The sequence below is a fragment of the Stylophora pistillata genome, chromosome 4 (genome assembly GCF_964205215.1).
Source record: "Stylophora pistillata chromosome 4, jaStyPist1.2, whole genome shotgun sequence".
NCBI classification, from domain to species: domain Eukaryota; kingdom Metazoa; phylum Cnidaria; class Anthozoa; order Scleractinia; family Pocilloporidae; genus Stylophora; species Stylophora pistillata.
Genome location: NC_142522.1, coordinates 33,002,810 through 33,029,303, shown reverse-complemented (window position 1 = coordinate 33,029,303; position 26,494 = coordinate 33,002,810). Strand labels below are relative to the sequence as shown.

Below are 26,494 nucleotides of genomic sequence, written 5' to 3'. Positions count from 1 at the left end.
CGCAAGGAATTCAGTTTATCAAAGGATTTTTGTCCCAGTGATTTTCTAGAAGACATAAGTATAAGACAAAAGACAAAAAGAAAGAAAACCGATTGCGTATCAGGATTTTCTAAATAGGCTACGATCTGTTTGTGTTAGAAACCTTACAATCGGCTCTTCTCCTCGACTCCTTGCATACTAACTATGCTCCTTGCACCCAAAGGCGCGAAAAGCTGAAAGCATGGATTCTCGCGCGAGATCGTGAAAGCCTCGCAAAGTGCGAAGTAAGCCATAGCTTATGAGAAGCCAATTTCTCCCTCTTCGACGAGCTGGATGGGGATGGTAAAAGGGATGGGTAATTATTCTTTCTGTTTCGTTCTTTACTTGTTCCTCCATCCATTTTTACCCTCTGTCCAGAGTTAGCGATTTCATGTTTGTGTTTAATTAAGAATAGAACGAAGGCAGTACTTTTATTGTGTCTTCCCTTCTTTTTCTTCATTTGAACATTCCCCGTTATATAAACATTTTTCGACCTTTTTTTGATTATTTCACATTTAGCTGACTTTTCATTTGAGTTGATCACCTAATACCGATAAATCAAACGATAAATTTTGCTGAATTATTTTTTCCGTTCATCTTGATAGCACAACAAAGTGCAGAGCTAGAAGAGCTTAGTATCATTGCATATTATGTCTCATTTCCAGATGGCTCGTGCCTTTTCATTTGCCAGTGAGAGCATTTAACTTTATCTATGTCTAGTGTCTGTCTCCAACAGTAGCCCTATAGGCTCGCAGTGTAAAGTAAGCTTTTTACGTTTTTACTAGGCTCGATTACCAACCGCTGTTCGGGAACCGGAGTCCGCGCACCTCCCTGAACCCACTTCTCGGGGAGGAACGAGAAAGACCGGACCCTAGAGAGGGGCGAAAATCGAGCCTTCGTTTTTACAGGAACTCACAACCTCCATGCCAAAGACTTGCATCCTGTCTGTATTCGAAGGGGGCTGCTTTGGCCAGCTTAATCAGCGCAAAAAATTTTTAAAACAGAACTGTGAAATATTCAGCAGGCAACCGTGGATGATACTCCTACTCTTGTACGTTGGATTACATCATACAGCTATCTACGAAGCATCACCCCAATTCTCTAGATCTGTTAATTCCCACTGCACCTGAAGAAGGCTGGTTTGGCCAGCCGAAATATAGTGCTCCGTCTTAAAATTTACTTATCTACGTTGTATCGGTCTTGCCTCTATATTTAAAACAGAGTTCTAATTTCTACGTGTCTCTACTTTGATATTCTTTTGTGAAAGGGTATTCCCACCCCTTCCCCCCATTTTAGACATGAACATGTTCACGCGGTATGATAGTTGAAATCTTTTACAATTCTTCTTATTTTTATAGTATATTGAAGAAAAGTAACTGAAAAAGCGCCACTCGCTGTTTCATCTGGCAAATCAAATCTTGATTCCTTTATCCGGATCAATAAGTCGACCCTTAGTAAAATTTGACCTGCCTTTTCAGGTTTGATAACTTCGAAAATATCAATCAAACAAAACAACTTGTCGTCCTCATAAGTTCTTTCAGCGATATTTCATCTCCTGTCAAGCATTCCATAATGGCCTTTGATGGAGAATATGAGAGTTGTGCCTCAGTGGCGTTATATGTACAAAAGTGGCGAGAATAAAGGAGAGATATTTCAGACACAGAAATAAAAAGGCTCTTCCTCAGAGCATAGAAACTCTTATAAAAGGAGAGTAATCACCGGTGTTTAATTTGCGCATCTTTTATCGCATGCCTTAGGGCCTCGTCCAGCTGACTCCGTTTTAAACTGTTTTGGTTTTATCAAGTGATGTCTTTTTTGTTGTCTCACCTTAAATGACCACAAGATATTTTTACATTTAACGAAATTCTTTCTCAGAGAAAAAAACAGTGGGAAAATTCTTCTCTCCGCCAACGTTTTATTAGGTTAGCCTTCGTTTCTGTTTGTTCGACTTATGTCGTATTTCCAGTCGTGATAAACTGTTCACAGCTTTGTGAGCCAATTGAAGCCCATTCAATTTTCTTCTTAACTTTTCGTGATAGAATTTCTGGTCAGTCAATCTGCTGTTCCGCGGTGTATTTCCAACCTCTGTTCTCTCTTGAGGACTGGACACAGAATGACGTCGTTTCTCCATTTCATCCCTGTTCCTCATTTCGTCATCATAGTCGTCGTCGTCATCATCATCCGCGGCCGGGCCTTCATCGTCCTCTCGCCCAATTCCCGTCATTTGTTGTTGAGCCATAAGCATCATTTGTTCTTGGATCTTCTGCTTTTCATGACGGTTCTCTTTTTCTCTGTCTTCCATATGATTAAGCACATGTTTCAGCTGAGTAGCAAGCGTGTGAGCCAGGCTTTTCCAGTCCTTTGAATCACTCATGCCAACAACGGCGTAGTTTGGCGGAGGTGACCCAGGACTCGCCTCACCAGGACTTCGATAGGGCCCATTCTGTTGCGAAAGGGCCAGGGCGCTGGCTCGGGCACGGTCCAGATTTTGTGCCTGTGCAACCTCGGCATTATATTCACTTGCGTCCATTCCTGCGATCAACTCGGGGCCGTCTTCCAGCGATTTGGAATCAGCAGGAAAATCCTGAGTGGGCTCTTGAATAAGTCTGGTATGGCCATGATGACTGTGGCCCTTGTCAAACAACTTAATCACATTTTTAATGGCGCTCGTGGCCGCTCTGATTTTAGCTTCTTCTTCATCTGCCTTGGCCCGGGCCTCTTCGTTTTCACTCTGGAGTAGATAAGTGGGCGAGGGCAAGCCTTCTGGATGGTCCTCTGTAGTGTAACTTACTCCAGTTGCAGTAGGGGAGTTTTTCACCTTGAAAACAGCTTCACCAGCTCCGGGCCTCTCGTTGATGGTAAGTGTGACTTGTTTCCCCGATGGTTTTGAGACGCGAGGCTTGCTTCGAAACGATGGGTTCATCTGTTAAAGAAAGATAGGACCTGTTTTTGTCGACTCTTCCTACTGTTTCTTGTAGGATTTCTAAGGGTCATTATCATCCATTTCGAATAAAACAAAAGCGGCACCTAAAATGTTGGAGTACTAATCACGGCAGGAGATTGATTTTTCTTCTAGTTTTTTCGGGGGGTGGGGGGCAAGTTTTCTAAAACAATCGCAAAGCGAAGAAAACCAAAACTAATGTAATCCTGTGTTATTTTAGACACGCGGTTAAGAAATTGTCTGAACATGCACTAACCTGTAAAGGATTGTTTATGTTGCCATGCTTGTTGCCCGCAACCATCGAGTCTGTTGGCATGCTTCCCTCTGAACGATTGAGCTTAACAAAGTTTTCAACCATGCTTGTTGAATTAACCTCAGAAGTGTTAGGAAGTACATGCACTGCTATTTGTTCAAACGCTTTCTGGTTTGTTGTATCGTCAGAACTTATTGGCAAAATGGAGTGTGTGTTTTTTACTCCGCCTCTGTGCGTCACTTTGCTTTGTAAAGTGCTCATCTCCTGAGAATCTAAACTCTGTGCACCCAAGTTCAACTGCAACGCATTTGAATCTGCGTTACCTTCATTAGTTTCTTCATGCATATATTGATTAACAGCAACTGGCTGTAAGCGCCCGTTTACGGAAGCTGCATTGTCTAGTAACTCTACAATCTCCTTTAAGTCCGACTCAGGGACATTATCTTCTGTGCGAAACCTACTGCTCGGCGATTTGCGTTCCTGGGCAGCCTCAGTAAGAGAGGTACTATTGTCTCTGAATGCTAATAGCTTACCATGAATTGGCGCATCATGCGGACCTACATTATTCTTTGTTTCTCCATCAGAGGCTGGGAAATCGGTAGCGTTGTTCAGATCATCATACACCCTTTGACTTGACTTTTCTCCGAGTCCGTATCCCATTAAGAGCACAATAGGATTAGTTCCTTTATCAGGCTTTTCGCCTACCTGTGTTTTACCGCTAATTGTAGGACCATCCTGTGGATGTGTTTTTTGTTCTTGTTCTGCTGATGAAACGTTTAAAGAAAATGACATCTTTCCCTTTGTTTCACCATTCGTGGGCACCATTGCACTTTGAACACCAATGCGAGCCTCGTCAAGCTGACCACCAGCGTTTGGAGGAGCTGAATAAATCAAATGAAGAACAAAAAATATATCTGAGTTGGATAAAAATACACTATCAGCTTAGCTTTATGGCGCCGCGAGGAACCTTTGTGTAACCCATAGTGAACCGATGTAGTTTAAGATCAATTAATGATGATTGCTCTGCGGAGCTGTGATCATTAACATTGCGGTGTTTAGATGCCTTTTGGTTCCATTGCAGAGTTATTAGTTTAAGGAAAATTTTATCATCCAGGTATATTTTACCATTTGCAAGTTTATTGACAATAATTTTTTTCTTTTTAAAATATTGTTGCTGCCGGCAAACAGTGAAAACTTGTTATCATTGTGACAGCTTGTGAAATGGGTTGTATGACGATACCACAGAGCTGGTTCACCTGTAGCCTGCCGTTAGAAACTTGCACCGTGATTTTGACTCACACCTGATAATTCATTGTGATCAATTTCTCCTTCCAGCTGAGTTGCTATTGCTCTAGCTGCATCTTCCACTTGTGGTGTTGTCTCTTTTCCCAGTATTTGCACCGGTGGTTGCTTGGGTACCTTTGTGGACGATACATGCGCACTGACTGGTTCCTTCAATTGCCCCCAGACCCCCTTTATATCTATCACGCGCCACTGCTTTTGGCCTGGAACTTAAAACATACAGTTGTTCTAAACATACCGAAATATATTTTTAGCTTGGTTGAGTCTTTTATTGGCTGATCACAGAGGAGATTAGCTGTTCAAGTCACAAAACGGAAAACCAAGTCAAGTTGATGCCTGAACATCGCGACCAACCACGCCATAGCTTATTTGAATTTGTATCTCCCCCCCCCCCCCCATCTTGCTTGATCCGAAAACGGATCGAACCATACATGATTTCTTGTATTAGAATTAGAAAAGAACCTTTTGTTCCTTTTGGTAAGCCATGAGAAGTTTGTATCGGAAGGTATTCGGAATTGTTCTGGTTTTCTTTTACTTCGCTGTTTGACTGGTCTAAAAATTAGATAAAGACTGATAGTTTCTAAAGAAACTGTTTGGGGCTGCGTCGATGGGGGTAACGAAATAATTTGAATATATCAACGAAGTTGAAATGGTAAATTGGCCACCGTTACGATTATAAAAGCTGACGTTTCGAGCGTTAGCCCTTCGTCGGAGCGAATAGTGGAATTGTGGGTTGTGTGTGCTTTTAAAGGCAGAAAAAGGAGCTACGTGATTGGTGGGAACATGGCAAAGAGAAAAACACGAATAAATTTGTGGAATGAAAAGCGTTCGTTGATACCTGTGGGATTTAGACCGCCGGTTTGAAAGATAAGCTTTTGTTCAAGAGTTTTCCGGGTTCTGTCCTGGTGTACCGGTTCACAAGGGAATTACCATTGTTCTTTCTTTGTTTAGGAGTCATTGGTTAGCTGTTGTGCATTGTTGGGTCTTTTGTAACGGCTCTTGTGAACCGGTACACGAGGACAGAACCGTTTTCCGGCTTTCCTTGCTACCCAAGTGTAAGGAAAGACCGCAGATTGCCATGTGTTGCTTAGAATGGCTAGGTAAATTAAAATGTCTAACGACTGGTTTCGATGTGTCCTTGTCATTCCCCTCCACGTCGCGAAGGTGTTCTCGGAATCGGTCACCTAGTCTTCTGCCTGTTTCGCCGATGTAAATCTTTTTGCAATAAGTGCAAGTTATGCAATAGATTACATTGGCGGAGGTGCACGTGAAGTGAACGGTGATCTTAATACAACGGCTCCAAACCTGAACTCTACGGTCGCTACATCGACGACTGTATCGGCACCACCTCCTCTACCAGAGGAGCTGACTCAATTCATAACCGCAGTCAATTCTTTTCAATTCTGAAATATACCTGGTAAATTTCTGACAATTCTTTATCCTTTTTAGGCATCAAAGTTTCAATTGAAGGCAACGGTTTATGCACTAGTGTTTATTACAAACCTACAGACTCGCATAATTACTTGTTGTATTCGTCTTCGCATCCATCTCACTTTAAGAATTCCATTCCTTTTTCTCAGTTTCTAAGACTTCGTCGTTTATGCAGTGATGACTCTGATTTCCACCACAAATCAGAGTCACTGTGCCAGTTTTTCGATAAACGTGGTTACCCTGATTCTGTCGTTCAAGCGGGTTCCCACCGCGCCCAACTTATTGATAGACATTCAGCACTACAAACGTCACAAAAGGAAGATTCCGACCGCATTCCATTCACTCTCACGTTTCACCCTCACAACCCCTCAGTTAAATCCATCATTCTTAAAAACTTTAAATTACTTCAAAACGATCCAGAGAAAAGCACTATCTTTTCGCAGCCTCTGCTCATTTCATTCAAACGCGACAAAAACATGGGCAATTTTTTGGTCAGAAGTTCTTTTCAGACTAGTGACCAACCAGGCACTTTTAAATGCGCTCGTGCGCGATGCAAAAGGTGTCCTTTCATTCACAACACTGAGAAAATATCGGGACCCAAACGACCCATTAAGATCACCGATCACTTCACGTGCACCTCCGCCAATGTAATCTATTGCATAACTTGCACTTATTGCAAAAAGATTTACATCGGCGAAACAGGCAGAAGACTAGGTGACCGATTCCGAGAACACCTTCGCGACGTGGAGAGGAATGACAAGGACACATCGAAACCAGTCGCTAGACATTTTAATTTACCTAGCCATTCTAAGCAACACATGGCAATCTGCGGTCTTTCCTTACACTTGGGCAGCAAGGAAAGCCGGAAAACTCTTGAACAAAAGCTCATCTTTCAAACCGGCAGTCTAAATCCCACAGGTATCAACGAACACTTTTCATTCCACAAATTTATTCGTGTTTTTCTCTTTGCCATGTTCCCACCAATCACGTAGCTCCTTTTTCTGCCTTTAAAAGCACACACAACCCACAATTCCACTATTCGCTCCGACGAAGGGCTAACGCTCGAAACGTCAGCTTTTATAATCGTAACGGTGGCCAATTTACCATTTCAACTTCGTTGATATATTCAAATTGGTTCTAAAAAATAGAGCTGCCAATCTTTGATTCAACCAATCATGATCAGATGCTCTCCTGGCAGGTTAATTGTTTTCACTTATTTCTCTTTGGACATTTTCTACAGCTCTGATTGGCCAGTACGGCTTTGTGCTGACTTTTATTTTCGTATCACGTTTTTTCATTTTGCTTGTGAGACGTTGAGATATCTCACAAATAAGTCATAAATTGCTGACCGACCAGGAAAAAAACCCTCAAAACGGCCACGGATGATTTATCATTGCCAATTCATGTCTATGATCGATTGGAAATTACATTGACTTTCTCCTGTTTGTGATCAGCAATGATGCGATAACAAAATTGTAATACTTACCACAGTACTGGCAAGTTTTGTTACAAACGTGCTGCATTTGTCGACGATATTTGAAGCAGAAACCCATATCTTTCCACACGTGACATCTTCTCAGCACCTCCTTAAAGTCACCACAATTATTATTTACTGTAGCAATGAACTGTCTCGTGTTTCCTGGAATATCTGCTGTGTAAAAAGATAAAATGTTACTGGCACGAGTGTCACTCTTCTGGGATCATCTGGTAGTTATCGAGAAAAAGGGAAAGTAATTAAGGGAAGATTTGGGTACCTACCTATATTTTAAGCTCAATGAAACGTTATGAGCAAAGTCCTGCCCTTTTGAAATCAGAGCGCATTTCGACCAAACCAAATTGAAAGTAAAATATTACATGTGGGGAAAATATCATCGGATTGATTAATTGTTTAGAAGGATTCTTACTTTTGTTTCCTTGAATTAATTTTAATTGCATCATTCTTAACAGATTATGATAACACTTGTCTTTTCGTCTTCTTTGCATTTAGAACGATTTCATCTTTCTACAGAATTTAAACACGCCCCTAAGAAAACCTTACGAGAGAAAAAAATTTCCTCGTCTACAAATTCCAGAAAACAACTATATATATCATAGCCGGATTAAGAATTGTTCGCGTAATTAATGGGGAAATTATTAATATGAAGAAATTGTTTTAATTCCATTATTACAGTAACCTTCCACTCCAAAGATCTCATTAGAAATTCTCATTACTGCCTGGGGTGCAATTCTTATGATATAAGTTTGGCGAATTTGGCATTGGATCAACTAATAATCCCATATTTGACAATTTTTTATTCTCAGCACTTGTCTCCTTGATATTGTAAGAGGAAATTTTCTCGGGGTCACTTAAGGGAGTCAAAGGGTCAATGTGAGGAAAGCAGGTAGAAATAAGTTAGTTCTTAAGTGGCAACTGATATGAGTGTCAAGTGATATGAAGCCAATGTGAACTTGACACATTGAAATCTTTAGTGACCTGGAACATTGCTTATGGTTAGTGGGATTCCACATGGCTTTATGAACTATGTGAAGTGTAACAAAGCAATTACCTAATTCCCTGTAGGCGAGGACAGTACAAGCCATCAAAACTACCATCGCCCATCCTTTGCAAAGAAAGCTTCTTATCGACTCCATTGCGTTCTTCAATACAGCCACATCACTTCGATACCTTTGATTTTTTTCTTGTAAATCGCAAAAAACGAAGTTCTTTTTTCGTGTCGAGATTCCAGTTATAACTTGTCACTTCTCTAGAAGTGTTTCCGAGTATTCCATGGCGTCGGGTCGCACATGTAGTAGATGCTTAAATTCTACAGCACACACAACCGTACCATTGATAGGAAACCCATCACTATTCCGAAATTTCACCTTATTTTTGACTGAAGGATATATGTATCATTGTGACACTAAACCATTCATTAAAAGCCGGAGCCAGATGATAATTTGAGAACATAAAGTTTTCGATTAAAATTTCATCCCTGCCAAACCCGAGACGCAACACTTGTGAAATGTTCTTGAAAGGAAAGCCAAATGTCAAGGAGAGTGAAGTCATTGGGTGGTTCAAAAGAGGGGAGTAACCACTCGACAAGTATACGCCTCTCGAACATGTTCCTCTTTTGAAGTTAAGGCCGTGTAAACAGTTCTCCTTTTGGGAACAGTACCAGAAACTAAGGAGATTAAGATAGTAAAAGATGATCATTAGATTCCTATTGAATCAGGAGAAAAAAAAAATGTTTCTGTCTGCTATGTGGCCGAGCCTCGAGTTCTCACATTTCTGGTCCTTTGCCCAGTGGAATGATGGCGAAACTACTTTGGGAGTTCTGTCCAGTATTCGCAATAATCTCTTCAAACAAGAGAGTATATCAGAAACAAGTGGCACTTCATGTTCTCCCAGAGATTGAAAGTCTCTCGAGGAAATCCTTTCATGGGAACAGGTACCTTTCTCATCCAGTTCATTTCCGAGATCAGCATGTCCTATGTCTCCGCGCGTCACTCCGTTAAACAACTTTCGGAATGGGCAAAGAAAGTTAAATGGGAAAAATAAGTTCAAACAAGGAGACAAAGGTGTAGTTCGTCGTTTCCGTAACAGATGCAGATTGCTTTTTCTTTTTTTTTTTTTTCACTTCATGGCTTGATTGTTCTTTTCTTTTTCATCATTTCACCATCGTTTCCTAAAAATTCCCAAAAGTTTTTTTGGCCGTTGCGATGGTACTTCGTAAACAAACAAGGAAATTGTCCAAAGGCAACACCATATTTCACTCTTTGTAGCAAAGTGTTTGCCGGCAAGCCTCGATTTCGTATACCAGAACCAGTTTTCCTGGCTCGCTCTCAATCAAATCGAACATGGTTGATTGCTGCGAACGTTATTTGCTAATAAGACTTCATAAAAGGTGAGAATTATGACAGCGTAAAAAGGCTACTCGGTCATGCAAGCCAACACCTATCACTTAGTTAGTGACTGGTTTAGCAAAATGCTATGAACCTTTTCAGGACCTAACCTGTTGGTTATGAATTAATAATGACTGGCATTTACCGAGCTGAAAACAGGGCATTTTCTTTTAAGTGGGGGAAGACATTTTCACTGTTACAAGAAGAAAGATTGACTGGAAACTTCTTGTTATCACTGTTCAACAATGTATTCACTTTATTAGAACGACACTTTTTTCTGAAAAAGAGTACATTGCAAAATATGGTAGGTAGATGCGAAAACATTTTTTAAATTTTCGATGCTAACTGACTTTCATCACAGATAAAATGCTTGTCTACTAAATTCTCAGATGACGTGCATCGAGAACATCTCATGACGCCGATTACCTCCGTTTTGCTCTTTTTCACAGGTTTAGGATGTTAATTGGATGCTTCTCTGCTAGACATGGTTTCAAAGATTGTCTCTTCCGCCCTGATTTTCTTTATGATACAATGCGTCACCGCAACAGGTATCTGCGACACTATGGTAGTCACAACAAAAGAATCCACACCCTGATTAACTTTCTGTTATTCTCTTTGACTTGTACCTCTGTTAGTACTATTTAGCTTTCGTTCACTGCCGGTGCGCAATTGGAAATAGACTAATTTGCCGATCATGAATGGTTAAGGCAAGAGAGCTAAAATTTTCATTCAAGTTACAATCAGCTTCGCCAAGTGTTCATGAACATCTAAGTATAGTTATACCTTTTTTAATCTCTCTCTCTCCTTTTGTTGCCCTTCCATCAGGCTCAGTGATACCAGCATTTTGCGGAGTTAACAAATTAGGGTGGTAAAATAAACGATTATTCCACTCCAAAAAATTCAATCACATTTTATAATCGTGCCAATTTAGCTTTTGCAAACAGTTAGGCAAACGTTTCCGATCTAAGTGAATTTTAGTTGTATGAATGAATCAAGTATACCGCGTTAAGACGATTTATTGAGTTTACTTCCATTCCTATTATTTTAGATGATGTACCCTATGGTTCGACTAGAGGTGAGTTTCACTCGAGCAAAGACGTTGCATGTATTTGGAAATCATGTACCTTGTCTTGCATGATCCAAAAAAAAGTTGTGGTACTAATTCGATTCACTATTAGCGGAAATCTCTTCACTTGCATGGCAAATATCGCCATCACCATCTTTGTGATCAAAATCACAGATGGCATCTACAGCCAAGCAACAAACTCTTAAAGATAAACCGTTTTACGATAACGGTTCCTCTACTGCATCCCTTTTGGTACTTTTTTCAATTGACTAACACGAATGATGTTTCTGTTAGGATGCTAAGCAACACCCAGTTGCACTACGTCCAAAATACGACTAGCATGTAATTTTCCCTTGTAGTATCCCCTGTGAATCAAACATAGCTGTCATGATTAAAGGAAACAATCGCCATCTTATGAAGCTCTTGATCATTAAAAAAAGACTCTCCTCTTCAGAATTACAGGAGTGTATAAAGAACAGTAGGGAGAATATTTATTCTAATGTTAAGGTGAAAAGGTTAAGACGACTTTCTCTTCTAACGCTTAAGGTTGTAGTTCGGCTTGCCAGAGGGAGTGCATCGAGGTCATCAACAAGTACCGATTGAACCATAATGCCCTGGGAGTAAAGTTCTCCCAGCTTCTTGCTAACAAGGCTCAGAAATGGGCAGACGGTGGGAAGTTCGGCTATGACATGAAATCTCGTGGGAAATACGGGCAGTTAATTGAGTGGGACGTCAAAGATGAACTTCAGAATTTTACAAACGTAATCAAACATTGGCACGATAAGGAAAGAGATTTTGACTTTGCTTCTGGTCGATCAAAGACCGGAAAAACCCTTCACGATTTCACGCAAATCGTTTGGAAAAAGGCCAGAAAGGCCGGCTGCGGACAGAGCGAAATATTCGGCTCAAAGTATTATGTGGTGTGGATGGATTCTGATGGTGTTTTGAGTCCGAATATGGAGGCTGATGAAGCAAGTGTTGGATCTCCTCAGCAGGTTTGTAGGGTCCTCTACTGAAACAAATAGATTCCAAGTTGTCCTGCGTCTGTTCAGGAATAGATCACAGATAGAAGTCAAAATAATGTTAATGCTGACGTCATCTATGCGTCTTCCCTCCAATAGTTCACGAGTAAGAACCAATCAGAATGCGTATATCATTCAGCTTGTCATACAAGTCCTCTTTTTGGACTCAAAATTGTCGATTGGTCCGATCACCTCCGTCGTTTTAATGCTATTTGCAAAAGGACGTTCGCAATTTTTACAATCGTCCACAACTCACAAAGAAGAGTATTCCAAAGACTATATTAAAAATAGGTTTAACCTATAGCTTACAAAGTTTAAGTTGAGTTATCTTGTACTGAAACACGTCCAAACTTCTGTCATTGTTGATCTGTTCTAGAATGATCTTCACTGGTTCGAACGAGGTAAACAGTCGGCTGAAAGGAAACCTACTTATGTTGTCCCATTAAGGCCGCAAGACGCAGACTCCACAACAAGGGGTCTTGTGGAGCCTGAATTACCAATAAACACGGCGAGGGGTGGTGGTGAGCAAGGCAAACCGCGTGCTGGTCACCCTGATTTGAATGAAGTACGAGAAGAACAGAAGGTGTTGAATAACAATGCTCTGTTGAAACAATATTTATTTAATGACACCCTCAACAACGTGGTATTGAACGAAAATAAGGAAACTGCTAGTTACCACGTAGTTTCTGGAGCAGAAGACAGTGCCAACTGGCAAAAAGGAGCAGAAAGCCTAATACAACTTGGTAATGACAGGGTAAAGACAAACCAGACCTCACCCAATCATGGTTTGACGTCACCAGACAGGGGTATGACGTCATCCACTAATAGTATGATGTCTCCAGTTGGAGATGGAGAAGAAGACGACAGTAAACAGGCGGCTAGGTTCCAGTCGCTGGTAATCCAGGACGATGATATGCTGACAAAGGACGAAGGAGATGCCAATGGAACAGTCTCCACGGAAGCCAGCGATAGCGACGATATCGCAGAAGGGGATGATTATCAGCAGGCAGCCATTCAGTCTATGATGAAGCAAGAAGACGACATGATACAGAATGAAGAGCCTGCAGACGACGAAGAACTGTCAGGGGGGAGTCCTCCACCCAGTAAGGCAACATCTGAAGCCTCAAACAATGCAGCACCGGGCAATAACAACCACAAAAGTTCTTCAAAACCCATTGCAAAATCAAATGAAGCTTTCGTAATTAATATAACCGAGGTTCATCGAGGAGAAGAGGGGAAATCATTCTATACATCAGGTGTGGCCCTTAATAATAATCCCAACGAAACGAATTCATCCACTGCATCAAATGACAGACCTGTTTTTGAATTATCTGAGGGTAAAGGTAATTCATCTCTTCACGATGCAGAAATAAAGAACCAATCAACGACAAGCATTCAGCCAGGAACTACTCCTGATTCGCTTTCAAAAGAAAGCCATGGTAGTGAGGAGAATGAAGATCGAACAAAAGGTGGAATGCAAATATCCGAAGATTCCTTGTTGAAGAATGACAAAGCAATGAACAAAATGGTGGCAAATACTCCACAGTCTGCCATATTAAGTTCTGACAGCCTGTCAAATCAAGAGAAAATAACACAACAAGCTAAATCAAAAGAGAGTGCTCCGACAGACTTAGTAACTTCAAGCTCTAATTCAAGCAATGATATGGAGCAAGTTGCTAGTGTGGCTCCCAGTCCAAAGGTATCAAGCTCTCAAGGGAAAATTGTACCTGGTGAGATTCAAAGTGAGAAAATACCCTTTTCGTCAAAAATGCAGCCGCAACTAACTTTAACAGAAATGATTACACCTGGGGCAAAAATGAATCCCAACAGGAATTCCCCATCTATCTCTCAAGTACAAAATACACCCGGACCTTTACAACAAACAGGTACAGCATTAGGCAGCCATCATCCGACATCTACTGCCTTAGGAAGCCAGAAAACTGAGCAATCCGTGCTTATATCGGGCATCAAACCACACAATGGTCAGTCAAATGAGTCAAATGCTGTGATCCAATTACCTATTGCCAACGGCCTTGATGCCAGCTCACATGACTCTGATCTTCATCACGTAACCTCACCAGCTCTGATCACTTTGCCGAATTCCAGTAGCCGGCCTATAAAGCTCGTTTTCCATTTTCCAGATATGAAGTCAAAAGGGGAGTCGTCAAACACTCCGCTTAGTGGGTCCCAAGGTGGCGATGACAACCAGTCAACATCTTTGCTGAATGCTGCCGCAGATATGATGAAAAATGATGGTAAGTAAGTTTTTTAAGTATGTGTCACAAAACGAAGGTGGAGCTAAGGAGTGATTCTAAGCAGTGCGATCTTGTCTTCTGAAGGAAATGTGATGATTTTCAGTGATGAAATAACCTGGCATCCGACCGAATGCTATATGATCCCTCAATATAGAACCCACCCTCCCCCGACTGGAAATATCTCCCACGATCTCTGCGACAGACAATGGCGAGGCAACAGCCTAACTCTGTTTATACGAAAAAAAAAAGAAGCAAGATCTTTACAAAAGAAGTACAGTTTTAAAGCAAATATTTCTTATCTAACAAATCCTTGGTTTGCACACGAAGTTATTGGCGTTCAAAACTGGCGCATATTGATATCAATAGCTGTTGACAGTTACATCCTAGCACACAGAAAGAACTTAATGACTAGTTTCACTAACCAGCGATTTATCTCTTCATCATACGTTTAGAATGTCACGACGACACCTTACAATGTCAACTTTGGGCTCACCATGGACACTGCAGAGGAACTGCCTACGCAGAATTTATGAGGAGACATTGCAAAGCTACATGTGGATATTGTGGTAATTCTCCGCTCAAAGCATGGGTTAAAAACTCTTTCGGAATCCTTATTTGTTGCCTGGTCTTTGCCTGGCTGTTATAAAAAATAATGCAAGAGATAAAGAAAATCACGGGACACTTTTCATGACAAGGCTTTTATGAATACGTCTTCCATTTTTGGTTCTAGGTCTTCCATCGGTTATCAAGGAAAGTGAAAATCACAAAAAAGCGCAAAGTGTGGCCCAAGATGGTAAGTGTTCGTTGATTTATAATGAAGCGTGCATGCAAAGGGTAACAGTGCTTGATATCACTCATTCATCAGTCCACTGAGCAAGAGGTTTATCTGCGTGCAAGTTCGCGACCTGCAACTATAACTATTGTACCACGTCAACCAATTTTGCCAAAGGATGGAGGTCACCGCACTTTATAAGGGTAACCGCAGTGGCGGATCCAGGGGGAGGGTCCGGGGGGTTCGGACCCCCCCTAACAGACCTGACGCTTACAACTTTGAAATTGAAATTCTTACATCGCAAGGATCGTATATCACTTTTTAACTAGCTGATCTTTTTAATGAATCCAAGTAAACGGTAAGCGACCAAGGAATTATAACGTGCAACCGCGACTGGTGGGAGGGGGGTGTGGGGGGGGTGTGGGGGAGAAGTAATTTGCCTCAAAAGAGTCCAACAGTCCTTTCTGAACCAAAGTTTGGACCCCCCCCCAATCAAAAATTATTGTATCCGCCCCTGTAACCCTAAATGTTGCCAAAATAACATATGATGAACTTGTCTCGGATTCATGTTCAACTTTAAGAGATACCACTTTCCTGAACAACAAGTAATACCTCTTGCACCTTTGAAGTGTAGGATTATGAAAAAACACTTCAGTAGTTACAAGCACTCTTAATGGTACATCACCGATTATTCTTGCTATAGGAGATCTCGCCCTTCGGAAGTTTAGTTCTACTCATGTTAGTTACCTTTACTCTATTTACCACATTTGTTTTTATCACTTTCTGATAGAACCCTGCCAAGATATGCCTAAATATCAATTTAGCTGTCCCAGATGGCAAGCTCGAGACTATTGTGAAAAGAAAGAAAATGAAATGAAAATAGTTTGTCGAAGGACTTGTGGTTTCTGTGGTAAGTAATTGTTCGTCAAAAGCGAGACCCTCGCCATAGAGAATGGGAAAGTAGGTTACTCTTGAAAATTTAGATTGCACGGTACTCATGCATCAAATGAAACACTCGGCCATAGTATGCAGTCAAACCGCCTCCCGGTTAGCTCAATGGATAGAGCGCTGCGCTGTTGTGCGGGAGGTCGAGGGTTCGAGCCCCGGCCGTACCAACACTCAGGGTCTTAAAATAATTGAGAAGAGTTTGCTACCTTTCTATAACATCAAGAAATGGTTAGATATTCTAGTCTTCTCGGATAGGGATGAATAAATGGAGGTCCCGTCTCCTGCAGGGTTGGGGTAGGAGACGATAATTTCCCACACACGAGATTACTGTGTGATGGATGTCCTCCCCTGGGGTGGGATGGGTGGGATATCGGGCGCACTTAATTTGGAGCCTCGCTCTGTTGTGCGACCCTCACCACACTCTGGTGAAAGTGATTAAATAAATAAATAAAATAAAAATAAACAATTTTCCTTGACATGTATTCCTTGGTAGTGCAGATGAAAGAGATATTAAAATTTTTTTCTTCGCCATTTTTAATAATCCAAAAACAAACAAGATGACTTGCCAAGGATAAAACATACTAGTGAAACAACATAAAAAGGACACTTACCTGTAAAACCTCTGAAACAAATAACACTCCGGCCAAGTTTTGACAACATGCGTCGTTTACAGATCTCTCTACTATTATGCACAATAATAATAATGATGATGATGACGATATTAGCAGTAAAATATTTACCTGAAGAGAAACAAAATTAGCAATAATCTCGTGGTTGTACCATTTGGATAAATCCTTTAGTCATGCAAATACTTCAATTTTAAACCTTGAGTCAATGATCTTAAATATTTTTTTTATTGCTTTGTTTACAGTCGCAGATCCAGTAAAGGCAAGACATCAATCTATGGCATTTCAGCATTCTCCTCTAAAGACTAACACGGGTATCACTAACACGGGTAATGTTAAAGCCCCAAAACTGTCAAAGCCGCCGGCATCAATACCTACAGAAAAGACCAATGAAAATAACATATTTAATGATCAACCTCATTTGAAACCACAATTTGATGATCAAACTATAAACATAACACCCCTGAAAGCAAAGGTGTCACTGACATCATTACCAGAAAAGACCGATGACAGCAACATTTTAAATGATCAACCTCATTTACCACCACAATTCGATGCTCAAACTATAAACATAACACCCCTAAAAGCAAAGGTGTCGCTGGCATCATTATCAGAAAAGACCAATGGAAATAACGTATTAAATGATCGACCTCATTTAACACCACAATTTGATATGCAAACAATAAACATAACACCCATGAAAGCAAGGATCTCATTGGCATCATTACCAGCTAAGTTTGATAAAAATAACAAATTAAATGATCAACCTAAATTAAAACAACAGTTTGACATGCAAAACGTGGAAGTTACACCCTTAAGACCGAAGATTTCACTGATTAAAGTCTTCGAGCCTTTCGTAGGAGTACTAACTAAGTCAAACACTACGAATACCACAGAGACTCCAAAGACATCATCTCATTCTCCCCAAGACAAGCATCTTTCTAAAGAAACAGAAAGCTTACCCTTCAAGAACCAGGATGACCAAATTTCATCAGTTGGCTCAAACAATACCCAGAATTCTACCCTAAAATTGGTTGGTCAGCCTCTTATCCAAAGAAATAGAACTTCACTTTTGGATCAGAGTGGTCTTAAAATAACAAGTTCTCTGCCTCGTGGGCAGGGTGTGCCCTCCAACCTCAACAAGTTTATAAAAAGACCCATTAAGATTGGTTTGTCTTATTTGAACGGAACAGAGATTCAATCAAGTCTATATCCCGCTGGAGGCAGAGTTATCAGCCAAAACTATCGATCAAAGGGAGAGGACAACTTGATAATGGAAGGTATTCAGGCATTACAACACAAGCTGCAAGCTCCGGTGCAGATTAGTGCTGTAGCAAAGAGTAACTCAGCGTGCGAGCAGAGACTCTGCAAGGAAAAAGTAAAAACCCAACAAGCAAAAACTAGAGAGACCATTGGAGATCAAGGTGAAAAATGATATTTAATTGTTGACTGGGTAGGTAGGTGGCAAGGCGCGAAAATATTGGCTCGAAGTCGTTACGTACAGACCGAGCGCAGAGATCTCCTTGAGAGCTAAAAATTACCCGTCCAGCCCGACCAAACTCAATTAATAAGCATTTCATCATATGACCTTCCCCTTTCTCTTTTTCCTCCTTTCCTCTTTTAGCTTTAAAACTTTTCTTATAGTCAGTGTAGTCGGTAAACAGTTACGGATAGTTTTAGAAAAATCCTCATTAGGTTAAATGTGAAAAGTCGTCAAAAAAAGTAATTATTCAGGGCCAAGTGGCTCGTCTTTTAGTTGTTTTTTTTCCAAGAATCAAGCAAGTTTCTTTCACCTGAGGCAAACGTCTATTTGTGAGACAACATTTCAACCATCAATAAAATTTATGATTTGTTTGTTCCAAACGGTGGCAGATATATTTATCAACGTACTGATTAAGGCTCTTCCTTGTACTATTTAGCACTGGCTGACGTTACAACTGCGCACAAGACTGAAGAGAACCCCGTCTCAACAACTGGTAATGGTTGATTTAAAAGGATTTTTTGTTGTTGTTTTTTTTCTTGGAAAATCCAATCAAAAATGTGATTATTTTGAAAAGTCCTTTTTACAGTTGTGGGCTTGGTTCGTTATTAAGCCTTTGAACAGGAAAGAGGCTAAGGGTGACCGTGTTCTGATACAAACGTTGCTTCTTTTCAAATGTAAATGACTTTGTTATCATGCCAACTAGACTATTACTGGTCTCCATCAGAACAAGTCACTTTGCGCCTCACTCCAGATCGAAGGCTTGGCAACCAGGTTCACGAATGTAAAATGGCCCATTATTGTATATCAACAGTGGTTACATTGTATCATTTTGCAAAGTTCTTGCTAGGTGTTATAAGGATTACTTAACTCATACAGAGCATACTATAAGTTTTGGAGACCCTTCTAAATAGTAATTCTTACCCTTTATGAAGTAATTCTTCAAACCATCTCTGAATATGTCAATGATGAATTTGCAAGATGATTTCGAATAGCCAAAATGCAATATAAATATTTTTGTTTCTCATAATTATAACAGTATCCGTAAAAAGGTTAGTTTGCATAGTCAAAAGGCGAGAGAACCGCAAAATCGCCCGAATGGTTTGGTTTCGAATCCTCATTTAAAAATTGAGTCGCGAGTATCCTGGGTAAATTTAGAATGCCTCGGTCTATGCCAGGATAAAAGTTGAAAGTTGCAACTTCAGTCATTGTTTATTGAAGGTTGTAACAGCTCATGTCAGCAAGAATGTCTGGCGGCTCACAACAGATATCGATTAAACCATGGCGCATCGCCCCTAATACTGGACCAAACATTAGCCAATCAGGCTCAACAGTGGGCTGATAAAAAAGTGTTTAAACATTCCCCCTGGGCAGGGGGGCAGGGTGGTGAGACAATTGCGCTCGGTAGCCTTTACCCATCGTTCACTGCCGCAGTTAAAGCTTGGCATGACGAAGAGAAGGATTATGATTGGTCGACTGGAAAAGCCATCGGAGATATGAAAGTAAATCACTTTACTCAGGTGTGGATGTGAATTTTTTTCTATTTCTACAATCTTTAAGCTTAAGATACTGTTTTTCAAAGAGAGTATTTGTAGCTATCATCATTGACTGGTGTGGAGACCCCATTTTTATCTCAGACTTCGAGTTTCAAAATGATGTCCCAAAAGGTAAAGCTCAACAATAACTTAACTGCACGATTTTATTTCAGAGATCGATGATACCATCAGTAATTGCATGATTGATAGTATCATCATGATTGCATGATTGGATTTCAAATTCGGATAATACAACATGAAGGCTTCCTAAATGAGGGAAACTAGGTGTTAATGTTTCGATTGATTTCATGGGTTTAAAGTTCGGAAATTTTTTAATTTCTAGGTGGTTTGGAAGGGAGCACATTTACTCGGATGTGGCAAAACTATTGTCAATGGGGAGCCATATTATATTGCACAAATGGATATCCCAGGAGTCATAGCAGGCGTACCGGGTTATGACAAGTCCAACGTAGGTGAACCAAAGGAGGTGAGCAGGGAATCATATAAGAGGGAAAAGGAGTAAGCCTTGCATAAACCTGAAATAAGAAGATTCTGTAGGTGCGACACACACGCGAGTTACCCTTATCACCAAAAATACAAAAGGGCACGAAAGATTAAGCAAAATTGCTAGTACTTATGCATCTCAAATCTCCTTTGTATAGGCTAGTTGTTATCATTATGGTAATCGTGATTGTCACCGTTACTTTTTATCGTCCTTGGTGACGTTATCGTTGTAGTTTTCGTCTTTTGGCGAGAGTTGTCGTCGTCGTCGTAATAGGGACCTTAAGCAACCACGACGGCGACGGCAACGAGGACGTGGAAAAACAAGAGATCTAATTGGCAGAACAATAGCTCAGCACGTGCGTTTTGAAACTTTGTACATTTCTTAGAAACTTTGTACATTTCTTTGAAACTTTGTACATTTCCTATGTAAAACAACAACGTGAAATCGCCAAAATTTTTGCGTCGTCTGCGAACCAAAACCGCGACGGCAAATTATTTTAATTTTCATTTGGAACTCAACGCTACTTTTATACGTCATGCTGAAGTTGAGCTGTGGCGCCATATGAGACAGTAAGCTCCTGCAGCCATGTTTGAAATTCTAACTAATAGTAGAAATTAATTTTTTAATCGGAGTCTTCCTTGGCGTTGCCGTCCTGACTGCTTAAGGTCCCTAATCCGCGTTCTCATCTTCGTCAGAGTTATCGTTACTCTGATTATAGCTATCTTAATCGCTGTCGTTATCGTCAACTTCCTAAGTAACAACGACGTCTTTGTAGTTATAACTGTAACAGCAGCAAATGATATCTTTGTAACTATGTTTAAGAGGTCGTTAACTATAGCGACTTCGTTAGCTATGAAGTTGCTATTGTCATATCACTATCGTTATGGCTATAATGATGATATTAACTTTGACTACGTTGCTGTAGTTACCAAGGTCTTTGTCGTAAACGACTTCGCTATCTATAACATATAGATATACAGTTACGGTACATTGTACTTATATACAACTACGTGGAATTCTAAGTCTCTTCGATAACGGAGTTGTTGTTAATAATATCAATGTACTTAAAGTGATCGTCATTGTCTGCGTGCTTGCCATTGGCGTCAGGTTCTTGTTGAAATCATTGGACTAACTTGGGCAATTATTCCTTCTTCGTCAACTAGCCTGATCTAAAGTGGTTCATGGACAGTTCGCCCTACTGGAAAGAAATGCAAACTAAGGATGCCATCCCCAAGAACATCGAGCATCGAATTTTGTGACGGCATTTACTTGTACCAGGCGAATCATTCCAAACTTGTTCGTCGTCCCAATCCTCGTGTGGATTATGGAATGCAAGTAACTTCTCACCAACACATACTTTAAGCTTCTCTTCAAACCTCTTTTTATCATCGGGTGATAAACAGGCTAAATAATCGCTAGATTTTCTGGAATAGAAGGTGCTTTTGATTAAACGTCCGAGGCATCCGCCATTTTGTTTTTCTTTCTGCCCCAGAAAACTCGCGCATGTCCAGTAGCATGGAAACAAGGATCGGCCTATATATGCAAGGTGTAGGAAAGAACTTGTGTTTATAAACAGCTGAGAAGCGGGGTACGCCTCCTTAAGGTTATGATATAAAACGTATCTAAGTAAACACTGATAAGACAACGGCGAGGAAAACATTGATTTGAAAATGAACTTGCGGTTGTCTTAAGAAATTTCCAAGAGAAGCTCAATGTTTTATGTTCTTCAGTGACACCACATCTCTTCGGCGTGACACGTTAAGACATTGTCCAGTTCCAAGTAGAAAAGTATACATTTGCTTTGAGGTTCCTGTTCTCAGACTGTACAGAAAATAATAATTCCACGTTGCTTTGAAGAGGACAGGACGTGAGGTCCCTATTGCCCTGGGATGACGTATCATGGTCATCAAAAAACAAATATCACCACGGACATAATAAACTAAGATACAAAAGATATATCATGATTTCCAGAAATCATTCAACTGTTATTGGTGTAAGCAGGGGGGTAACATTTGATCGCGTGGCTTTGTCGTTAGGGTGGGGGTAGTCCTGAAAAGGACTGTTGCCGGTTGTAGTTAATGACGTTTTGACAGCCTTAGAGTTGGAGTTGAATCAAACTCTACTACTCCGTGAAGACATCCGCTGAAGTTTGCCAAACTGCTATCGACAACAGTTCGTCCCAGGACTACTCTTACCTAGACGATCAGACCACACGATAAGAATTTATGCTCTCGCAGAAATTTTATGATGAGGAAATATCTTTATTTTGACGGGGATATGATTATCATATATACATTTCAGTTATGGAATGTGTTAGTTTTAACAGTTACTTTCTTTTAGGAAGTAATGGTCTTCTGATAACCAGAAAAAACTGATTTGTTTTGACTGAGATGTGATTCCCATGTATCCACGAAAAGAGAACTTTATTGCATTTGTGTGACATATCCTGATAATTACAACAGATAAGATGTAAGGTAATGTTGAACGATTTTCCCGAGTCAAGAGGACATGATACTTTCCGCCATAAATCTTATGGTTAGGAAAAAAAAAACCATTTAGATCGACATATAGTTTCTTGTTTCCGGTTTCGAAGTTCAAAAGGTGCATCGTTCGTAGTGATCAGTCCAGCGAGGCGAATTCCTGTTTTAAACATGTTGCATGTTGGCCAGCTCCTCAGAGAATGGCGAGTCATCTTTGAACCACTCACTGTCATCCTGTTGAATAGATAAATACTAGCTTTATTACCAAAAGTCGCTGATAACTGTGTCTCTTTCCCTCGGGTTGCAGGATAGCGCAATACGCGGGGTTTGTTACTGTTCGACGCGTAAGAAGTGCTGCATACTTTATTGATTCCACTTTCACTGACCGTTACTGACACCACAATAACGTCAATAGTGGATAGTAAACTTTATGCATTGGGATATCGATCAAGAATAATTTTTCATACCTGTTTTGGTCTTTTAATGTTCTCTACAGTGTTTTGCTTTTCAGTGATTGGGGCCTGATCATAATGAGCCACATACCAAGGTTCACCATACAAACCGCCTCGCGCACAACCGATTTTACGAGCCTTCTTCCACATCATCTGCATAAAGTGATCCACCACCTATATTGAGAAAGAAAGCGAATGTCAAGCAAACATCGAAGCCTTTGTGTCAATCCGAGGTCAAAGCTGGATGAACTTGAAATGCTAAATGAAAGAAAGATGAGTACAGTGACAAAAGACGAACGTTAACGCAAACGCAAACGCATACACGCATACCCATACACATACTTGCAAATACAAACGCATACGCATACACGCAAACGCATATACGCATACGTGGGAGGGCCGGACGGGAGAACACTCCTTAGTTCGAGGTGAGAGGTCTGTGCCTTATGACCGAGAGCGAAATATTTTCTACTCCGGCTCAACCATACTCAGTCAATAAGCACTAAGGGATGAAAATTTCAGCCTAAATAGGACGCGATACGGGCACGTCCACATACGGGCACATCCACATACGGGCATATCTACATACGGGCACATCCACATACGGGCACATCCAAATACGGGCACATCCAAATACGGGCACGTCCACATACGGGCACATCCACATACAGGGCATATACGAGCACATGCAGCCATACGAGCACAAAATAAAATTCTGCAAGTAAAACCTTTTCATACATTTTTTCAAGGCAGAACAAGAAACTCCCAATATCTTGAAAATCGTGACTTTTTTTTATTTCTCGTTTTACTGTACTAAATTTGTTTTTAAAAAGATTGACACGCAGCCTGAAAACCATTTGTAATTTAATAATCCTTCACAAAAAGTAACTCAGAAAGTTAAAACGAGAGGTAAATCTTCGAAGAATAATAGTGGCTGGAAATGAGCAATACTTTCCGAAAGATCTCTGAGTGTTATGTTTGCGATACAAGTAGTGTTATTCATTCAAACATGTACATTCCTTTTTTTTACATTTCAGTTGACATGTGTCAGATCGCGACAGATACTCGTTTTAGAATGTTTCAAAGTTAAGTTGGAAGCCTTTTAATCTGCCTTCAACATTACATAAATAGAAATGTTTCGGTGAAGCCTCGCTCTTTAATTTGAATGACCTCTGTTTTCCTTATCATGTACTCGCTGGAAGTTCAGTTTATGGAGGATTTTCCCGTAATTAAACTCGTTATTGTAGCTATAAATCATTCGGGTATCCCGTATTATGTCGTAGCGACACTGCTTAATCTTTTTGTACAAGTAATGTTTAAGTTTTACTTCACCTGTGAATTTTTCTTTGGTGCTCCAGTTTGATAATCATAATACGCTCCTTCGTCGTGCCAGTTCTTGATAACAGCGGTGAATGACGGGAAAAGAGAACCCCAGGCGAACGCAGCGCCTTTATTTTTTAACTCCACCCACTCAGAATGTTTAAAAACTCCCTTGTCAATCAAAGCTTGTGCTTCATCCGCCAGCTTCTGGTCAAAAACTAGCGGCGGTGCATCATGATTAGCTCTGTATTTGTTATGCACTTGAATGCATTCCTTTTGGCAATCCTGATCGCAACCTATGAAATAAGTGCATCGAGTGTGAAAAGACTGCACCCATGAGGGGTTCAGTCTCTAATCCTTGGTGTTTCGGTGAACCTGCGATCCTTCCCGTACAGAAGTTCGCAGGCACACTGAGATTCCTTCTGAGAGAGACTGAGGTTAAAGCGTGTGATAAAAATCTGATTTACCGATCTGAAACGAGATAATTTGTTTTAGTATGAAGTTATATAGGAAGACATTTGAATAGTTCTAACTTCTAATGAGAAGCTGGAGTCTCTCTCCTCATTGAAAAATTAGGCATGGTCACCTAGTGTCCCTATAGCACGCGATAGAGATTAGCGCCATCGGCCGACTTTGTTGATATGAACATTATGATGCTGGTGAAGACTAATTTCTAGACTTTATTACCTTTGGTTTCCCCAATGTATGATCGGCGGAAGAGCTCGCTTTGTGTCTGAGATATCTTGCTGTCTGTAAGCCAAATACACGCAAGAACAAAATAGCTTTTGTGGTGTAACTCCATGTATTGAGAAAGATGCAAAACAGACAAACAAACAATGAAAACATTACAATTGCGCTCACTCATCGTCACCTCTATAATTCACCTGTTCGTGATAGAAAGGCGCAGAACGTGAATAACAACTTGGTAGTTATTATCATCCTGGAAACATAGATGTCGGCGACCTCCTGAGGAAAATCATTGTTGTAGAATTAGCTTAAATGGTTTTTGGTTTTTCATTCAGTGACAATCAACAAGCCAAACGTGATGAAGTTTCTATCTTTCTTTTTTTTTACATAAAGTGATAATAAAGTACGACGGCACGGGGTTAATAAGTGTTACTAAAAACCAAACAGCAGTTATATGGTTAGATTTAGCCAAACGGTCATTTCTGTAGAAGGAAAGTTTGATATGTGGCTTATTGATGTCCGAGTGGACGACACAGGGAAGAAATAGGTCATTGTTCTACGGCCTGTTGATCCCCTTTTATTTCCGACAAGTTTCCGCAGGATTCTTTACTCTCTATTATTGCTAAGTTTCTTTCCTTCACGCTCATGCACTGCTTCACAGCCGGTAAAGCTAACCAAAACTAAGCTATCCCAGATATTTTAAATACACGTTCAAGTTATTAAATTGAAGTTTTTCCAGTAATCACCAAAAGTGTTGTCGTTATGTAACAAAATTCGGTCAGTCGCAACGAACAGACTACTAACTGCAGTCTGTCAAGTTCATCAATTTTGAATCCCGATAAAAAACCGTCGAGTGATCAGTGGGCAGATACTTTAAAGCTGTCCATCCATCAGTATAGTAGACAACTCTATAGCTGAGTGCCGGATCATCATTCTCCTCCCCCAAGCTCGAAAATCAAACTTTTAGAGCCCAAATTCTACTGCGAAAACTGACAAGATTTCCCAGCCAGATAATAGCCGTTTGATATTTATTCTCTACCGCTTGAGTACCTGTTGTTAATCTTCCAACCTGGTTGAACACTTCTTGCCCCTGTTATGATAATGAAAAGGACCACTTACCCTCATGAGCTTTCAAAAGGCGCTTTTGAGTGTAGTTACGTTTTGTATCGTGAGCCTGTGAGATATCTTTGATAAAACAAATAAATACAAATCACACAAACATGTCTTTACCTGCACTGGTCAAATAAACAAATTGATTCCTTCGAATTTAATGTAAGGTCTCTATGAGGAAGTAAAGTGGTTAATTTTTCATGGGATTTATCTATATCAACCGTTTCACTTAGAGCAAAGCTCTGTATCTCAGTTTTTAGCAAACTTAGCGGCCACCAGTAAAAAAACGATCAGAATTCGCAGAATGATTACAGGCATAGGAATGACATTCACACAAATGTCAAGTTCCATCTCCTTTCCTTAATCGATCATTTGTAAGTTACAGATCAGATTGTGTTATGTCAACGAA

At 40.4% G+C, this 26,494-nt stretch overlaps 3 protein-coding genes across 9 annotated transcripts; 1 reads left to right on the top strand and 2 right to left on the bottom strand.

Moving 5' to 3' along the window:
* Nucleotides 1-56: 56 nt before the first annotated feature.
* On the bottom strand, nucleotides 57-8,930 carry LOC111324462 (uncharacterized). Of its 3 annotated transcripts, none has more exons than XM_022928022.2 (5): nucleotides 8,492-8,930; nucleotides 7,432-7,596; nucleotides 4,514-4,723; nucleotides 3,216-4,093; nucleotides 57-2,941 (listed from the first exon to the last, which is right to left on the bottom strand). In XM_022928022.2, the coding sequence occupies exons 1-5, from the start codon at nucleotides 8,574-8,576 to the stop codon at nucleotides 1,937-1,939; spliced, it is 2,343 nt and encodes a 780-aa protein (XP_022783757.2). In that variant the 5' UTR covers nucleotides 8,577-8,930; the 3' UTR covers nucleotides 57-1,936. The 3 variants fall into 3 exon arrangements, with proteins under 3 accessions (XP_022783757.2, XP_088613107.1, XP_022783758.2); XM_088756981.1 differs by having other exon boundaries at nucleotides 3,918-4,093; XM_022928023.2 differs by having other exon boundaries at nucleotides 7,432-7,593.
* Nucleotides 8,931-9,971: 1,041 nt separating this feature from the next.
* Nucleotides 9,972-22,467, top strand: LOC111324460 (uncharacterized). 2 transcript variants are annotated; one of them, XM_022928017.2, is made up of 14 exons: nucleotides 9,972-10,131; nucleotides 10,277-10,375; nucleotides 10,876-10,902; nucleotides 11,440-11,888; nucleotides 12,292-14,170; nucleotides 14,623-14,736; nucleotides 14,901-14,963; nucleotides 15,733-15,852; nucleotides 16,762-16,845; nucleotides 17,413-17,940; nucleotides 18,436-18,492; nucleotides 19,218-19,516; nucleotides 19,875-20,018; nucleotides 21,200-22,467. In XM_022928017.2, exons 2-14 carry the CDS (start codon nucleotides 10,312-10,314, stop codon nucleotides 21,293-21,295), a joined length of 3,924 nt encoding a protein of 1,307 aa, XP_022783752.2. In that variant the 5' UTR covers nucleotides 9,972-10,131; nucleotides 10,277-10,311; the 3' UTR covers nucleotides 21,296-22,467. The 2 variants fall into 2 exon arrangements, with proteins under 2 accessions (XP_022783752.2, XP_022783751.2); XM_022928016.2 differs by having other exon boundaries at nucleotides 16,762-17,940.
* On the bottom strand, nucleotides 22,443-26,365 carry LOC111324461 (uncharacterized). Of its 4 annotated transcripts, none has more exons than XM_022928020.2 (6): nucleotides 26,206-26,365; nucleotides 25,173-25,254; nucleotides 24,976-25,038; nucleotides 24,301-24,584; nucleotides 22,984-23,142; nucleotides 22,443-22,750 (listed from the first exon to the last, which is right to left on the bottom strand). In XM_022928020.2, the coding sequence occupies exons 2-6, from the start codon at nucleotides 25,225-25,227 to the stop codon at nucleotides 22,682-22,684; spliced, it is 630 nt and encodes a 209-aa protein (XP_022783755.2). In that variant the 5' UTR covers nucleotides 25,228-25,254; nucleotides 26,206-26,365; the 3' UTR covers nucleotides 22,443-22,681. The 4 variants fall into 4 exon arrangements, with proteins under 4 accessions (XP_022783755.2, XP_022783754.2, XP_022783756.2 ...); XM_022928019.2 differs by having other exon boundaries at nucleotides 26,095-26,220; XM_022928021.2 differs by lacking the exon at nucleotides 26,206-26,365 and adding an exon at nucleotides 26,026-26,065.
* Nucleotides 26,366-26,494: the final 129 nt, after the last annotated feature.

What these genes read in the sequence shown, in the direction of transcription:
- LOC111324462 (XM_022928022.2), bottom strand. Translation starts at nt 8,576, where the DNA reads ATGGAGTCGATAAGAAGCTTTCTTTGCAAAGGATGGGCGATGGTAGTT. An exon ending in TGATCACAATGAATTATCAG is followed by an intron (nt 4,094 to 4,513) that starts GTGTGAGTCAAA and finishes TGATTTATTCAG; the next exon opens with CTCCTCCAAACGCTGGTGGT. An exon ending in ACATAAACAATCCTTTACAG is followed by an intron (nt 2,942 to 3,215) that starts GTTAGTGCATGT and finishes TTTCTTTAACAG; the next exon opens with ATGAACCCATCGTTTCGAAG.
- LOC111324460 (XM_022928016.2), top strand. Translation starts at nt 10,312, where the DNA reads ATGGTTTCAAAGATTGTCTCTTCCGCCCTGATTTTCTTTATGATACAA. An exon ending in ACCCTATGGTTCGACTAGAG is followed by an intron (nt 10,903 to 11,439) that starts GTGAGTTTCACT and finishes CTAACGCTTAAG; the next exon opens with GTTGTAGTTCGGCTTGCCAG. An exon ending in GTGTTGGATCTCCTCAGCAG is followed by an intron (nt 11,889 to 12,291) that starts GTTTGTAGGGTC and finishes GATCTGTTCTAG; the next exon opens with AATGATCTTCACTGGTTCGA.
- LOC111324461 (XM_022928019.2), bottom strand. An exon ending in CGCCTTTCTATCACGAACAG is followed by an intron (nt 25,039 to 25,172) that starts GTGAATTATAGA and finishes TTTGGCTTACAG; the next exon opens with ACAGCAAGATATCTCAGACA. An exon ending in ATACATTGGGGAAACCAAAG is followed by an intron (nt 24,585 to 24,975) that starts GTAATAAAGTCT and finishes CTTATTTCATAG; the next exon opens with GTTGCGATCAGGATTGCCAA.